General features: G+C 46.8%; 1 protein-coding gene across 1 annotated transcript in view; it reads right to left on the bottom strand.

The window, feature by feature from the left end:
• Positions 1 to 1,228: 1,228 nt before the first annotated feature.
• GPD2 (glycerol-3-phosphate dehydrogenase 2) overlaps positions 1,229 to 16,443 on the bottom strand; it is a 42,691-nt gene continuing 27,476 nt past the window's right edge. The window contains exons 7-16 of the mRNA XM_026038183.1: positions 15,683 to 15,827; positions 10,901 to 11,094; positions 8,480 to 8,614; positions 8,093 to 8,268; positions 7,425 to 7,556; positions 6,832 to 6,990; positions 4,762 to 4,874; positions 4,586 to 4,664; positions 4,376 to 4,474; positions 1,229 to 1,660 (exon numbers count right to left, since the gene is read on the bottom strand). Coding sequence (XP_025893968.1) covers positions 1,535 to 1,660; positions 4,376 to 4,474; positions 4,586 to 4,664; positions 4,762 to 4,874; positions 6,832 to 6,990; positions 7,425 to 7,556; positions 8,093 to 8,268; positions 8,480 to 8,614; positions 10,901 to 11,094; positions 15,683 to 15,827 — 1,358 coding nt within the window. The 3' untranslated portion in view covers positions 1,229 to 1,534. The remainder of the gene's footprint in view (positions 1,661 to 4,375; positions 4,475 to 4,585; positions 4,665 to 4,761; positions 4,875 to 6,831; positions 6,991 to 7,424; positions 7,557 to 8,092; positions 8,269 to 8,479; positions 8,615 to 10,900; positions 11,095 to 15,682; positions 15,828 to 16,443) is intronic.

Below are 16,443 nucleotides of genomic sequence, written 5' to 3'. Positions count from 1 at the left end.
CCCAGCTCGCATGGGCTTTGGAAAGGCGTTTTACCTGAGACTTCTTAGGCACTGCTTCCTTTGCTGAAGATTTTACTAAGTGTCTGGACTGAGCCAAATGCAGCTGTTTGCAGGTTTTTCAAGGAGACTTCCCTGCTCCCATTTCAGAGCGTTATTCTCGGGGTTGTGCGCGGTTGTTTGGAGGGCTGCTGTGCCACCCCGTGGGATGGCGCTGGGCCGTGGCCGGCGTGCAGGCTCGTGCGGCGCGGCGAGGGCGGCCGTGCTGCTCGGCGCTGCACGGCTCCGGCCACGGCGACTGCGGGGGCAGCAGCCGCTCGTACACACAGAGCGCAGCAGCAAATGCACCGGGTTTCACACGACAAGAAAGCCTCTCGCCTTACAGCTGAGATTCGGGTTTGCGATGTAAACTCGAATTTATACTCAAGGAATACAAAAGAAGGAAAAATTAATCTATCAGATGGAATTTCTGCTCTGTTGCTCTGCAACAGGCAGACATCTTCCATCTGATCCTGACACTAGTCAGCTTGACAGCAGAAAGGCAAGAGGCCAGTGCAACTGGCCTTGAAAACTGCTCAGATGAGGGGTACTCTCTTTCTCGGTCTTTATACTAACCCATTGAAAAACAGCCCTCTCAACTTTTAGAGAAAAACCTGCTGGAACACAAAATGAGTTTCAGTGTTCCAGTTTACATTTCAGCATTTGGTAATAAACTAAGATTGTTATGCTACCAAAAACTGTCACATTTTCCCTATCACCTACATTTGTCCAAAACTGAATACAGCACGAAACACCTTACAGCATAAACGGGCACTTGCTAGACAATGTAATTTATTAAAGGCAGCTCATTTTCACAAACACTGGAGAAAGGAAAGTCATCAGCCCCTCACCTCCTTTTAACATCCACATTGCAAGTTATGGCTGAGAAATCAAGAATTTGTCTAGTCTGGTAGTTTCCCAGCTTCACAGCGCTGGTATTTTTGTCTAGCCAAGCATCGGATAGGACTGAAATAAATACAGCAGTGAACAGAGCAACAGCAGCCATCCACGGAGGGCCTGTAAATAACCAGCACAACTGCTCCCGCGGCGCCCGGGGCAGGGTGCAGCTCTGGCGGGCTCTGCGACACGCCGAGCGGGGCGCGCGGCGGGACGGGGCGCGCGGCCTTGGGGCGCCGGCCCTGGCGCTCGCAGCGCTCCACGCACGGCTCTCGTGCGGGGGACTCGCTCTCTGAGCATCATTTTCTCCCAGGGCAAAGGGGGTCTGGAGGCTGCTGAGCGAGGCTGCACGTCCGCGCGCCCCGCGGCTGCACATCCTCCTCGACTGCCTCCTCCAAGCCCATTAGCAAACGGTGCCTAAGGCTCACCCAGTCCCAAAGGCCACGTACCGGTGCAGGAGAGCTGTACAGAGAACCGTTAATAAAGAAACAAACGCACAAAGCGATGCAGCCAGGGCTGCTCGGGGCCGCGCGGGCCGCCCCAGGCGGCGACGACGGCGGCGGGCGCTGGAATGTGTCTGGGCGCCGGCGGCTGCCGGGACTCAGAGGCCGCCGCCGCTGCGGTCCACGGGGATCACCACCCTCCGCCCCAGGTTCTCCTCGGCGGTCTTCATGAGCACGGCCAGGCGGCTCCCGGAGACGCGGCCCTTCTGGATGGCGCTCATGAGCTTGGGGAGACACACGGGGAGCTGGCGGTTAGCGCGTGGGCACGAGCAGGAGCGGCAGCACCGCGGCCCCCCGGGACCCCGCACACCGTGAGTGACACGGGCGGCCGGGACTGCCCCACATCCCCATCCCGCATCCCCATCCTGCATCCCCATCCCACATCCCGCATTCTGCATCCCGTATCCTGCATCCCGCCCCGGCACGTGGTAAGCAGGGGCCTGGGGCACAAGCAGGGCTGTGCCAGGGAGCAGGGGCAGCGCTGGCCGCCCTGCCTGGTGGCTGCTGGTGGGAGGAACTGCTGCCCTAGGGAACTGCATCCTCTCACGGAGCTCACGCGCCTTTCCCGGGAATGCCCGGGCAGGGAGGCGGGGAAGGGGAAGCAGGAGCCATTAGGAAGGCACGCTGGGGCAGCAAGGGGCTTCCTCAGTGCCACATAGGAGCACAGGTCACCCTGTGTGCCCGGGGCGCTGGGTTTTAATGTGTCTGCGAGCAGCTAAGCAGGGAACCGGGAGCACCAGCTCCCTGATCCTGCACCCCCTTCCGCTGCCCCTCCTGGCACTGGGCGCTTCACCTCCACTATCCTTTCAAATCCAAACTCCTTCAGAGACTTTAAAAACTAATTTGCCTCTAAGTCCTTGAAACTGGACTCAGCTCTGCCTTAATGAACACAGACTAGCACGAAGATTTTAGTTAAATTCTTCTTTATCCCATGGATAAAATGAGCATTAGATCTGAAATTACATGCAGCCAGCTTGTAAAAGACTAATATGAAAGGCAATCAGCACTTTGAAAAACAGAGAGAAAAAAAAAGAGAGGAAAAAGGAGCCATTTCCTCCTGCCCCGAGTGCTGGGGATGCTGGGTTTGCCCGGTGCGCGGGGTTGGGCTCGCAGCGAGCAGGGACAGGGCTGCTCATGGAACGGGAAGGAGCCGATCGGGACGGCAGGAGCCGCCGGCGCCCCGTGTGACACCAGCCCGAGGACACCTCCTGCTCCCTGCGCCCGGAGCTTCCCGCGCCGGCCCCGCTCCCCAGCCCGGCCCTGCCTCTTCCTATACTCTAATATAAACGTCCACAAATATTTGCACACAGCTTTCCACAAGCATTCTGCCGGTAAAACGCAATTACTTGAAAGTTTTCACAAAGCAAACACAAAAGTATTGGGAACTGACTTAACAGATCCATTAAAAAATTAAACAAACATGTAATGTATTTTGTTCCTTCCATGGCAACCCCGTGCTAATTTTACGGCCCCCCTTCCCAGCGAGCACGCGGCTCCCTGCGTGCTGCTGGGCACCAAGGCCCCGCTCGCTGCAGGGCCGTGCCGCGCGCGGCAATGGGGAGCACCGCGCGAGCTCCGCGCCGAGCGGCCCCGGCCCGCGGGGCACAGCACCAACGAGCAAAGCAGGGACTTGTCATCGGTATTTTAGAAATATTCCCAGCCCTAATGAGACGATTCGGAGGAAAACAAAGAACCCTGAGACCTACCAAAGAAAACCAAAACCAAAGGGGAAAAAAAAAAAAAAAAAGCAGCAGGCAGAATTTGCAGGTGTTTTAAATTCTTAACCATAATGTATCCAAATTAACCAAAATAGTTCTTTTTCCAATTAAAGTTTTCATATGCAAAGGGACATGAGAGGGGACCTTTCTCCATTTTCTCAATAGCCAGAAAACCACCAGTAATTTTTTTTTATTTCAATCCGTAAGCCACTTGCTCTCTTCCCTTGCTCTCCCCCTCCTCTTTTCTTTTTTTCCTTTTTTTCTTCCTTAAATGCATTTTACTCCCACAGCTAAACCACTGCATTTTAGGCAAATAAATACTCCTTTTTTGTAATGCTGGACACAACCTGTGAAAATTTTCTGCATTTAGATTCAACAATGCTCTTATCTGCAGCTCATCTCGAGAGAGACAATTACCATTTCCTCTGCCTTGATCTTGTTTGTTTAACTTGACACAGTGAAGAAAGGGCTGACATTGACCAAAATCCCCAGCATTAATTTATCTCATGTTCGGCATTCATCATTGCCACCATGCAGGAAAGGCATGGCAGTCACTCGAAATACCGGACCAAGAAAGGCTCCACAAAACCTGCTCGTGCAAGGGCAGCTGGGCAAACCCCTGTTTTAGGAGCACCTTTAAATTTCTTATTTTGAAGCCTTGCAAACAGAGGGTGCTTGGCTTGCTAATGTACTGCCTTTCACACAAACCGAGGTACCTTTAGTTAATTCAGAAATCAAAGCAGGATGATACGGACTAGACCTGCTTCAACAACAAACCTGTATTTTCTTATTCTCTAGTACTTATTAAAACTCTTCTGAATATCGTAATCACTTATCAGGCCCACATAAATGTCAACGTACATAACTGCAAAATAACTTTTACTGGACAATTGTCTCAGTTTGACTTAATTAAACAGGATTTCTACTTTAGAAAGTCAAATTCAGGTACATTCTCTAAACAGTGCCTATTCTTGGGTGTTACCAGACTAATGTCTGCACAGGGAAAATGTTTGTGCTTCAAAGTGGCCGGGGGAGGTTCTTGTGTTATCAGTCACCTTTGTCTCGAGCACGGGCAAACAGCACTAAACGCACAGTCCCAACCAAGCATTGCTCCCCTCATCTCCAACCCACCCTCCAAAGATGGGGGCAGAAGAAATAAATAAATGCCCACACCCTGGACACTAAAGCTACAGCTCCCACGGCAAAAAAACCCCCACCTACCTGCAAAAACTCATTGAGCTCCACCTGCCCGTTCTTGTTCAGGTCCACCTCATTCAGAATATCGTGGAGTGTATTTTCATCGATCTGAACGCTGATGCTCTAGACAAAAATACAGAGATGAACGTCACGGCATTAATCCTCACTATGTATGTCCCACCCTGCAACGCAGCCAAGAGCTTGGAAAAGGAAAATACAACAAGAGAATGTTACCTCCAAGACACGCTGGACATCCACTATAGTAATGAACCCTTTCTTCTCCTTGTCAAACATGTGAAATCGCTTCTTGTATCTGCAAGTTAGGGATTATCAGTGTGAAAAACTGAACTCAAAGTGTGAAAGGCATTAACTCCTAACAAGCCAGGAAAGTCTACTTCTGCTTTACCTACCTTTCAATATCTGCAGGCACTAGAGTGATTTCAGATCTGTCTGTTAACTGATCAGACTTCACTTTGTAGCCCATTTCATAATACAGAAACTTCTTAGCAGCTTCCAGTTCTTCCTATACCAAAAGAAAAACTGTCTCTGAGAAATAACCAGTTTACACAACGATGTTCAATACAGCACTTTGTTAGCTCCTTACACTTAACTAGAATTTATAAGGTCCAAAATTAAGCAGATGGTAGCTGAAAAGTATCTCAAAAAATAAGTTACAGAAGCTTAGGCATTTTTTAGCCCTGAAAAAAAAGTACAGATCTTTATTGACTTGGCAATTGCGTCAGGACACACGGACTGTGTAAACACTTCCAGGATCACATCCTCAGTCACACGTGCTGTTTGCACTCATGTCAGGAAGAACCATACCTACGAAACGCCATTTAATTCACATCTGGTAACTTAGCACTATGTTTAACTTAACTACCTAAAATCATCAGAAATCAGGAGGATCAACACTAGGCAGATTCCTGATGCTTTAGATGGCCTGGTAGTAAAATAAGATACTGCATTACTGAATAGTTAAAGTTATTGAATACTGAAAGCTCAGTGCAAGCTCTTCTGTGGCTAGCATTACAAAAACAATAATATACTGGGGGGCATGGAGTTTCCTGCAGATTTAGGTACCTCAAACAGTTCCAAGAGCAGCATGAGCATCTGCCACAAGTCACCAGTATGAAAGCTCACACCACAGCTTACAGATAAGCCCCTCTGTCCCGAGTAATAGCTGCACTAACAGTAAGAAGTGTCCAGGCATGTATTTTATATATATATATATATATATTGTATATTTTATATTGATATATATATTTTATATATATATGTATATATCTCACACCTTAAGCCAAGAACCTTATCCAGCAAGAGCCTTCTTCTTTAAGGCATATCAGGAGACCACCTAAGCTATGCAGCACAATCTCACATATTTCACTATAAGCATGCAATTAGTTGTAAGTCTTTTTGTTGCTGTTGTTTGCAAACTTTAAAGTTAATGGTCTTATCAGATCCGAATTAAGAAATAAACTCTAAAGATACACAGAGGCACCTTGTAGCTCCATCTGTAATTTAAAAAAGAAATTACAAAAAAAAAAACCCACTCAGAGAAGGGAAAATGCAGCACATAGAGCTGGCACAAGGGTGGTTCTGGAGACACCAGCACGCGGAGCGAGCCCCATCGCCCAGCCCCTTGGCCTTTGCAGGGCCCGGCACGAGCGGCCGCGCAGCACTGCGCTCTGCCCGCGCTGGCGGCCGCCGCCGCCGTGGCAGCAGCGCCCGCGCACGGCCACAGTTCGGACCGCGGCCGCAACGTCGCTCTCCCGCGTCGCACGGCACTGCCTGCGCTTTCCTTTGGGATAAAAGCAGGAAGACTGGGCGATCAGCGACTTATGTGGCGAACCAGAAGCGGTAGGACCACTTCTGCAAACGGGGATGTAAACGAGAGCGCAGGATCCAGCTCCCTGCCTTGGAGCAGATGCCTTCATGCAGGGCAAGTCACCTGGCCCAGCTGCACTGACTGCGGAGCTGGTGCACAGAGGTTAGCTCAGACAGGGCTGCCTACGCGGCCAGCACCTTCGCTGAAACGCAGCGAGTCTCACACTGCAGAGCTGGGCAAAGAGCTGTAGCACCACTCACACGGCAGGCAGGGGGAGAGAAATGACACACATAAACCCCTCACGACTCTCCTTCTCCTCTGAGACTGCCCTGTTGAGAAACGGCACTCCAAAAAAATGATCTGTCCAGGAATAAGATAATTATGGCAAGCAAGTTTGCTTTCCTCTTTTCTTTTTTTTTAAACTTAGGGAACACCAGGATACATATCTCCACTTCTCCCCTCCACCTCCAGCCAACACAAGTTCAGCTGACAGCTACTTTGATAAAGTCTTTCATACTGAAACCCGCCGCGGGATTTACTGTCGCAGGAAGAAAGCATCATTTGAAGTTTTCCATTCAACTGATTCAGATTGTTAACATGGAAACTGCTTGAGAGAAACAAAACAGTTTCAGATGAAAAATGCCCTTTGTACCTTTTTCTTCTGCTCATTCCAGTTTAGTTCCTTCCCCATGATATCCACAATTCTTGGCAAAGCTTCCTCAGCAGCCTGCACGTTCAGGAAGGCCAAGCGCGTGCGGCGGGAAATCATGTCCACGGCAGTGCGGGCATACTCCTTCACACCGTACACCACCTTCAGCGGGGAGGGAGGGTAAAAAACACAAACTTGTACTTATTTTAATGGCTGAGCACTTTAATGAGTTATTTCAAAGGTAGTCATTGGCAAATGGGATGAAAGAGTTAGCAGGAACTTTGCCTGGGAGTGATTTGCAGCATTGCAAGTTGCATCATTGACCCAACTAACAGAATAAACTAAAAAAATGTGTAACTAGATCCCACTCTACATGTTAAAGAGAAATATTAGACAAGCTCCTTTTTTTCTAGAACATTTTAAAAATAGCATCTCTATGCAGGATAAAACAATCAAACTTATTATGCCAATCAAACATCCCAGAATCAGATCTCAAATGAAAGTCCTTATGAAGATGCTTTACAGAGCGACAGACTAATCTCAAACCTGCTTCTTTTCTGAAAAAGCAAAGAGGATTATGTAGGTTTTCCACATACCTCAGCTTCAATATAAGGAAATTCCGATACAAGGCGCTTCCCAACAATAGGCCATCTCTTTCCTGTCACTTGGGCTATTTTTGCCACCTCAAAAGCCTTGTCACCATACGTAGAAGCTAGATGCTGAGCCACCTATGGAAATGAAAGCAAATGCAGCATGCTCTCAAAGGCACAACAAATATATGTACGTTTTATTTTGTCAATCCTCTCATCGGCAATAACAAATGGGGTGAGGAGGGTATTAGGTTTTGATGGGGTGGGAGGAAACCTCCTGTGTTGTGAATGCTTAGAGCAGCACTAACACTACTACACATGTATCAATGTAACGGTGACTAATGATGCTTCAGCCCTTCCTGCTACATTGCCATCACACCCAAGGCACACATTTTGTCGGGCTTGAAGGGCAAGAGACTTTGGCTTCTCATGTGCACTTAAAACTTGCAACCAATTTTAAGATTATGAAGAAGAGAAAGAAAAAGATAGTATATGTCTATGAGAAAAGAGCAATTACTAGAACTTACTTCGTATGAAGCCAGCCTTACCCTGGCCAGGTCTCATCTGACTTAACAGTCCTTTATACAAGTTAGGCTGGCAGCAGGTTAAATGAGAAAAGCAAAACCCTCCCACACAGGAACACGTGGGCACAAAGAGAAAGCCCAGCGACTCACCTCGCTTTCAAGGCCATAATCCTGGACCAGCCTGATGTAGAGAGTGGGACTCCAGAACTGAGCCCCCTCCAGCTGCAGCCCAACCGTCCGACTGGAACCGGCCTTGAGCCCATGAGTCTGGATAGCAGTGTCAATGGTGTCCTGTGCCATGGAACGGTATGTTGTCCACTTCCCACCTGTAAGCAACACATTTATTCATTTTTGGGGGGGAAATTGAGAGAAATATGTATAGAGCACGCATGCCAGCTTCACACCTTATATATCTCAAGTCACAGATCACTATTAAATACAGTTATGCCAAGCAGTGTCCTGTAAGTACATTAAAGTTGTGAGAAAAATTCCCTGGGGAAGCCCAGCAGAGCTGTATTTCAAATGAACCTCCAGTACCTGCTATTGTAACCAGGCCGCTGTCACTGACAGTGACGATGTGGTTGCGGCATATTGACTGAGTGTCTTTGGAGTTGGGGTCCGTGACCAGGGGACGGATGCCGCTCCACGCTGCCAGCACGTCTCCTCTTCTCACTGTCAAAACCAGAGAGATCATCTATAAGCACCGATAATGCCTTTTCTCTACCCAAAAACAGACCAGTCACAGAGAGGTTCATTTTTTACAGTGGGTAAAAATCCAACAGAGAACTGATCCTCTATGAGACTAAACTCTTGACCTTGCTCAACTACAACAAAACCAAACACCAGCATCGACAACGAAACCACACGATTAAAGCCCCTGGTCCCAGGCACTGCCCGCCCCGGCACCAGGGCTGCTCCTGGCTGGCTTTCACGGCAGCACAGTCACCACATGGTATTTGGGAACCCCAGATCAGGTTTGTTCTGCAAGAGCACAGCATCGTGCCTTAAGGACCTCAAAGATGATTTTAAAATGCGGGATAAATCCAGTATTAAATACATTTCATATACTGGATGTTGAATAAAAAGTACTTCATACACTGGATTTTGACAAATGGTCTTTACGCGGAGCCTCCGCGGCACGTGCCTGTGGGAGCGCAGCCACCCGCAGCCGTAGGCTCCGGAAAGCGCCTCCCACGCTGGGGTAGCCCCGGCTTCCCTGCCGGCCGCGGGAGCAGCCCCTCTGCTCCCCGCCTGCTGCGGCCTCAACGCCAGTGCTGACTCGGCAGCAAACCCAGAGGAGGAAAACCCGACGGCACTGAGCAAGTGAAAAACCACAGAACAAAACAAAAAAGCCCTTAACAGTAGTAGGAAGATACTCTGGCTTCTGAGTGCCGGCGTTTATTTATTTATTTTCAATAAAGCATGGGACCGATAGAGAATTTAATGAACTTAATTTTGCTGCTTATTAAATTTACAATAGAAAAATTGACCAATTTGCTTCGTAGTGGAGCCTTCGGAACATTTTTACTATAACTTTCAAATAACTGATAATGAAAAATCAATAACAGGGTGTAAAAATATCCCCCAAAGAACACAAAATAGATTTCAGAAATCAATGGTGCTCTGCCAGCATGTTTAACCTGCCAAAATGAAGTGTTAATCACAGAAATAAGATACCATATTACGTTTATAAACTAATGAAACTAGAAAAAGCAGCATGCGTGACACTATAATTAAACAGTTGGAACACATCCAAGCCTGTGTAAGTTGATAACCCTGGCACTGTCTCTGGCAGCAAAAAGGCAGGTCTGCAGTGAGTTGATATGGCCAGCACAGTTGTTAATTCAATAACAGGCAATCTATAAACACTGCTAATTGCATGTGTGAAAAACAGCGTGCACCTAGGTAGGCTTCTGTGGAGAGCGCGAGAGCCTCGAGAACGCGCAGGAGTCCTGCCCGCTCCCACGCTCGCTGCGTCCCGCTACCTGCCGCCCTCTCGCTCACCGACACCGACTTCTGCACGGGACACTTAGCGGAACGTCTTGGAAAGACTGTTCATCTTAACTTTATACAAATAGAGTCATCAATTACCCACTTTGGGAAGCATAAACAAGAAACAGAGCATTTGCAAGCTCTGAAGAGCAAGCTTCCTAGAGCCCGGGTAAAGGGTGCCGTAATGTCTCTTACAAGAGCAGTGCTTTTGAGCTATATTTTAACGCTGCTACAAGAGAAATCTAGGAGTACAGGAGCTTTCTCAGAACCACTACAAACCTCCCTAGGACGGAAACTGGCTGGCTCAAAGACACGGCCATGAGCGGCAGTGTCTGTCAACCTTGAGCCAACATCCTGAACCCAAACGGGCCAGTGTCCTGCAGCAAAGGAGCTGCCCTTCGCAGCTTCAGCCACTGAGGGCAAGAGCCAGATTTACAAGCTTCCTTTTTAGCCATTATGGTGCCTTCTCCAACAGAAAACTGACACTATGGGACATTCACCAGTTCAAGGAAAGGAACTGGTAGTGGCAAAGTACTTGGGGGGAGGGGGAAAAAAAGAACAAAGAAAATGGAAAAGTCAAAACAGCTCCTTTTCAGGAGGAATAAGTGAACGATTTGATGTACTTGTGTTAATGTATGGCTCAACTGTCCCACTGCCACAAAACTCCCATTTGCAACCCAGGAACACCATGACACTTGGCCCGTGCAGCTTCAACGCTTGGCTGAAAGTTAAGAACTGTAAATGTTCTGATACCAGCTGATCTCCACTTACGTAGTACAAGAAGGGCAGGTATATCCTGCAAAGCGTCATTGCAAGGCTGTGAAGCACTGATCAATATGACACTTGTGTCCCACTGGTGTTAGTGGGACACAAGTTAGTCCCAGACACGAGCGCCCCAGACACCCTGGTCTCCCGGAGGTCCAGGCAAGCAGCATCGCTCGCCCGGCCCCCGCGGCGCGCGCCCACCTTCCACGTCGCAGTTAAGGTAGTTGCGCACTTCGCTCAAAATGAAGTTCACGTCTTCTTCTGTGGGTATCGGGTGGGAAGTGACGTCCGTGGGGCTGTCCGTGGTCCCTGCTATCGTCATCTTCTCCCAGGGCAGGAAGAAGATCACTCTGCCGTCGCTGGTGGCTGGGTCAAGCAGACCCATGTTATCCGGGCTGAAACGGAGAGCAGACACATCCAAAGCACGTCAGGCAGCCCCGGCAGGAGCGCGAGGAGCCTCTTCTACACACCTCGTGTCCCTGATAGAAGTATTAGAATATTATTTCTTGTTCTTAGGCCAAAAGATTAAGAAGCAATCAGTTATTATCTTGTAAGTCGCGATGACACAGTTTCAAGGTAGTCCCAAAAGTTTTGAGAAACAAGACTCTTCAAAGCAATTCTCCAATATTAATGGAATAAATTGCAGCAGCGCTTGCAGAGGCTTGCAGGCTTCTTCCCCGGATCAAGCCAGCAGGCCTCTGCCATCTCACATCTCCATTCACTTTTGCAAGTCTTGCTCATACTGATCTAAATACAAAAATCTAACTTTTAAGTCAGCATTAATTTGAAGACAATATTACAGTATGAAGGAAAAATAAGGCCAAAAAAGTGCATGTTAGAAGGGAAGACTTAAGATCTCTAGTTCAGTTTTGACTTGGGCACACACGTACATCCACAAACATGAGTCCAAGTAAATGAGCAGACTAAGACCGAGTCCTGGTAACCTGGGTTATCACTTATCTGCCCCCTCTCCCGAGGGCACACCAATCCCCTGGCCCTGGGGCGCTCACAGCAACCTTCAGGCACAGAAGGCAAAGGTTTGTGAGCTGGATCTGAGCACTAGGAGCAAGGGAAAAAGGAAAGGAAACAGGAGATCTGGGAGATTAAAGTCATAAGCGTTATCAGTACATCCAGAACGCCACGACCTGGTTTGCCAACCACCTGCCATTCGAGCTAGCAGAGCAGTTCACAGTCCGCAGTCTCCCAAGGGATTCAGATCAGTATTCAGGAGTATATTCTGAATACTTGAGCTCTCATTATGGCATTCCTGTGCTGAAATCCACGCTTTTATTAGGAGGGGGAAAAAAAAAAGAGAGAGCAAGAGAGAGAGACTCAGTAGGATGAAAAACAAAGACAGCAGTTCTCTATACAAGGAATTTTAACTCACATATCAACGTTTTTCTGTTATAAATTTAAAAGGCCTGCATGCACAAAGAAAAACAAAGTTTTATCTATTTAATTATTTTACTTATATTTTAAGCAAAAAAGTCTTCTTTAAGAACTTGAACAGAGTACACAGCTTTTATACCCATTTGCTCATTCACTTTTAGTTAAAGACACTGACTTTCATTTATAAGGACTTCTGGTTCCTGAAAAACATTTGCAGCCTGCTTCGCCATCCTCAGGTTCTGCATCTATTTCTGCAAACAGTCATGATGGGAGGGATATTTTTAGACTCTAATAAGAACCACCAGAGGGAAATAATTCAACGGACTTCAGTAACTACCACTGTAAGCTGAAGGCAGACAAAGAACTGGTTGGATATGGATTACCTGTTTAAGACGGCTACAAGCTGAATCAGTCATTATTTCATTTTTTAGGAAGTCTAAACTGATTACTGGAGATAAGTTTTCAATATCTGGAAAGGCTAGAAGAGAAGCTGAAAATTTCATATATAGCATGTATATTAGAATATTTTTTAGATGATATTTGTAGACAGCTTAAGCACACAGTTGGAGAAGTACAATTTAATAGGGGAAGTCAACACAGATTTGTGAAAGGTAAATCACGTCAGACAAATGATTACTTTCTAAAATGAAAAAGCTATTGATTTAGAGACAGAAGAAACTAGAGATTTAATATACAATATCAGAATAGTCAGAAAACTTCAGAGCAGATACCGTGTCAAAAGTCCGAATAAAATTTTTAAATGCAATTTAGGTAAAAATGCTTAAAACACAAGAAGGAAACTAGTAGAAACCGGAAGGCAACTTTCACCTCCGTAATGAAATGTTTACAAATGGGATGCTAGCGACATGGTGGGAAAAGATGGCACCGTCTTCCCCGTGCCAACGAAGGTAACTCGCTCGAGGTGCCCGGGAAGGGCCCTCTGCACGTGCCACGTGCCACGGCAGTGTCACCCGGCAGGCCACTGACACGGCCTGGAGAGGCTGCCCGGCGGCCCCGAGCGGCCCCTCTCCGGCGCCACGGGAATCCTGCCGAGCAGCCCGCGTTCCCAGGAGCAGCCGGCGTTCCCAGGAGCAGCCCGCGCTCCCAGGAGCAGCCCGCGCTCCCAGCACGCGCAGGGCAGGAAACCCTGCTCCTAGGGAACGGATGCCGGCACCAGCCACAGCAGGAACCAGCCCCTGTGACATTCCTGCTCTTCTTAGAAGACTTCACGGAACAGGTTAGTTTGGGTTGCAGACTTCAATATGAAGTGTAGGACCATGTCTTTACCTGGAAATTACAGGAGCTAATAAAATTATCTGAGAGCATAGACGGGTTCGAAGTGACTGTCAGCAGAACAAACAGCAAGATACTTAGCCCTCTGCCAGCTTAATAATAAAGCTACCATAAAATATTTAAGAGAGGGTTTAAAACTATTGGATTTGTTTGGAGTATAATGTCAATGTTTAAGTATGTTCAAATTAAGATGATACACGTAGAATATAGGATAAATGAGGAGAGGAACTTGAGAACAGAATAGATTTTATGGTCTCGGATATGCGCACACGCACAAACATGCGCGCGCACAGTGTGGCTGCAAGATTAAATAGAATGATTTAACAGGAGAACAGATCAGAACTGTCAGGCTTGAAGTCAGGACGTGGCAGACATTAGAGTATGACATTTTACAGACAGCAGAACAGACGTGCAAGACTTCCCGCTGAAGTATTTCACCAAAGCACCAGAAATGCATTAAACAGGGATGACTTTCAACACTACTTCAGTGGAAGTAAGGTTTACCATACAAATTCAGCTTTAAAAGTGGTATTAATTTGAAATGCACAGTGGATAGTAAAATTCCAGAAAGACTGAAAAGATCTGAAGTCTGCCAGAAGAATTTTAAAAGTACTGCACACATATACCCATTCGAGGCAGAAAGTGAACAGAGGTGGCTGAAATCCTCCCTTTCTCGTTTTGTCAGGAAAAATTATGAAGCACATTTAGTGAGAAATCCTTAAGTGACAAGGAGTGAAAGAGACTTACTGCAGCTACTAGAATAGACACGCACACACTAAAAATAGAATTAATGAGAAGAGTAATACTGGGACTACTAATGAAGAAAGGTAGAAATCCTGTGGGAAATAAATGCATTGTTAACATTATTTTACAAATTCTTAATTATGTTTAGACATAAAAATATCTACCTGCTTGTTATAAAGCTTTCACTGTGCGAGCTTAGGCCAGGATTCTACAAAACAGCTATCACCAAGGCAAGAGGATGCAAGGAAACAACAATCTTACTCATTAAGGAGTATTCACTTGGCACCAGCAGCAGACACTTGATGCAATTGAGATTAAATGCCACGAGTATTTTTTATTTATTAAGACCGTTCCTTAGTTTAGCTATCCTACTTAAGGGAGATTCAGCGGGTTTTATCTGATCAGCAGTACTGCGGAGGCAGTACGTGGGCAGATACTATTTTACAAGAAAAGTAATGCCCACATGCTGACATACACTGGGGAACAAGGAGAACGAGAATTCTCCACATTTCCAATTAAAATTATTAGGATATTACACAATACATAAATCAGAGCTATCACGCATATCCAGCCACCTTCTCTTTGACTCTACACAAGCAATTCAAATTTAGAAATGTCTATTTGTACAGTTACACATTCTCTTGGTGTAGGGCCACACGTGGGCTGACCTACAGGCAGCTGAATGCAGCTTCTTCACAAACTTCCTCAACGAGAAGATGCCTAATTTGATCATTCGATTTGGCTATCTCCAAAGAAAGGAAATCACCACAGCTATTTGTAGACTATGGCAGAACTTATAGTGAAGAATTTTGATGTGAATGGCAGCATTACTGACTTCCACTGGTTTGACAAAATTTACAGAGAAACAAGAAACTCCTGCTACAATATCAGAAACCTCTCTATTTTTTGTCCCTATTGTTTATATTTCTTTGTAATTGTTTCCCTCAACAAAACAGGATTTCTCCCAACATCTGTATTAGATGCTTCACGATGCTTTCCTTCAATGACAGGATTTAGCTAAATTGTGTTCTTTTAAACTACTTTCTGTATTGTGCAAATGCTATATTCATGTTTATTATGACTACACCCATAACACAGCATCATTTTAGTGGCAAAAGTTAATGGCAGATAGTCGTTATATGAAGTTTGACATTTAATAGAAGAAAAAATGGCACAAAGGTGGCAACCTCTCGAGAAGGTTTTATAGGGTGCTTGGTTGTAAGGGAGCTGTAACAGCAGTCGGCACACGCGGCTGTAAAACCCTTTTTTTCTAATAGGAGTCCTTTGCAAGTCAGCAGCAGATATTCTGCCGAAACCCTCTTGTATTTCAGCAAGAGTTTTGCCTTGATGAGCTTTAAGTAAGGACTACAAGACTTGGGCTGCTTCTGAATAGGTAAAATTGTTATTCTAATAGGCACAGTGCCAGCAGCCTTTCTTTAAAAAGCAAAGCATGTGTTCAAGACTACCGTAAAAACTGCAAGCCCGTCTCCGCAGCCTTATTTATTACAGGCACCAGCAGAGACTGTTACAAATGGTTTAGGATCTGAATATCGTTACCTGTAATAACCAGGCATGACAATGTGCACGCCTGCACTTGGCTGACAGATGTTTGGTACTTCCTGATCATCCATTTTGCGCACAGAGTCTGTGAAAGGTCCTGTAGCATTGATAACACATTTGGCTTTGACATCAAATTCCTGCCCTGTGAAAGAAAACAGCATCAATCACATACACCATTTGTTTTCCTCCTCCCTGACACCCGAGATTATTAATCTATCTATGAATTTAACCTACTGCACAGTATACTGTGTTCATCTGAGCAGGGCAGCTGGAATTCTTGCTTAGAAATTAACGGAGTTTTCATTTAACACTGCATTGCAACAAAAGTTCTTTGCAGCGCAATTCCAGGCTATCCGTAAAGGCAGGGCCTGGGCAGGGCAGGACGGGAGTTTCTTTAGCCGCTATCTGCTTCTCAAACAAGGGACGTTTCAGTCAGCTCTTGAACTCGGTAACCGGCCCGCTCAGCGCATCGCATTTCCCCATGTCAGCTCTGCGTGACAGGAGCTTTGGACGCAAAGCTCCGTCTGCCCTGCCAAGCACAGGGTTCCGACGGGAGGCTGACAGAAGTCAGAGGTGATTGACACTAATGACACGCCGCTGCCCTCTGCGGGGACGTCTCCCTCGGCCCTAATTGGGATTTACCAACATCTGTGTTCCCCACCCTGCTCCTCGTGGTGGTGAGTGCCGCGTGCTGTGCACACCAGTGCCTCGCTCTGTGGCTGTGCACACCAGTGGCTCCGTGGCTGTGCACACCAGTG

This window comes from Nothoprocta perdicaria, unplaced genomic scaffold, assembly GCF_003342845.1.
Source record: "Nothoprocta perdicaria isolate Ctin4 unplaced genomic scaffold, notPer1 scaffold_203, whole genome shotgun sequence".
Lineage (NCBI taxonomy): Eukaryota > Metazoa > Chordata > Aves > Tinamiformes > Tinamidae > Nothoprocta > Nothoprocta perdicaria.
Note: the sequence above shows the minus strand (reverse complement) of the source record. Positions and strands in the feature narration are given on the sequence as shown.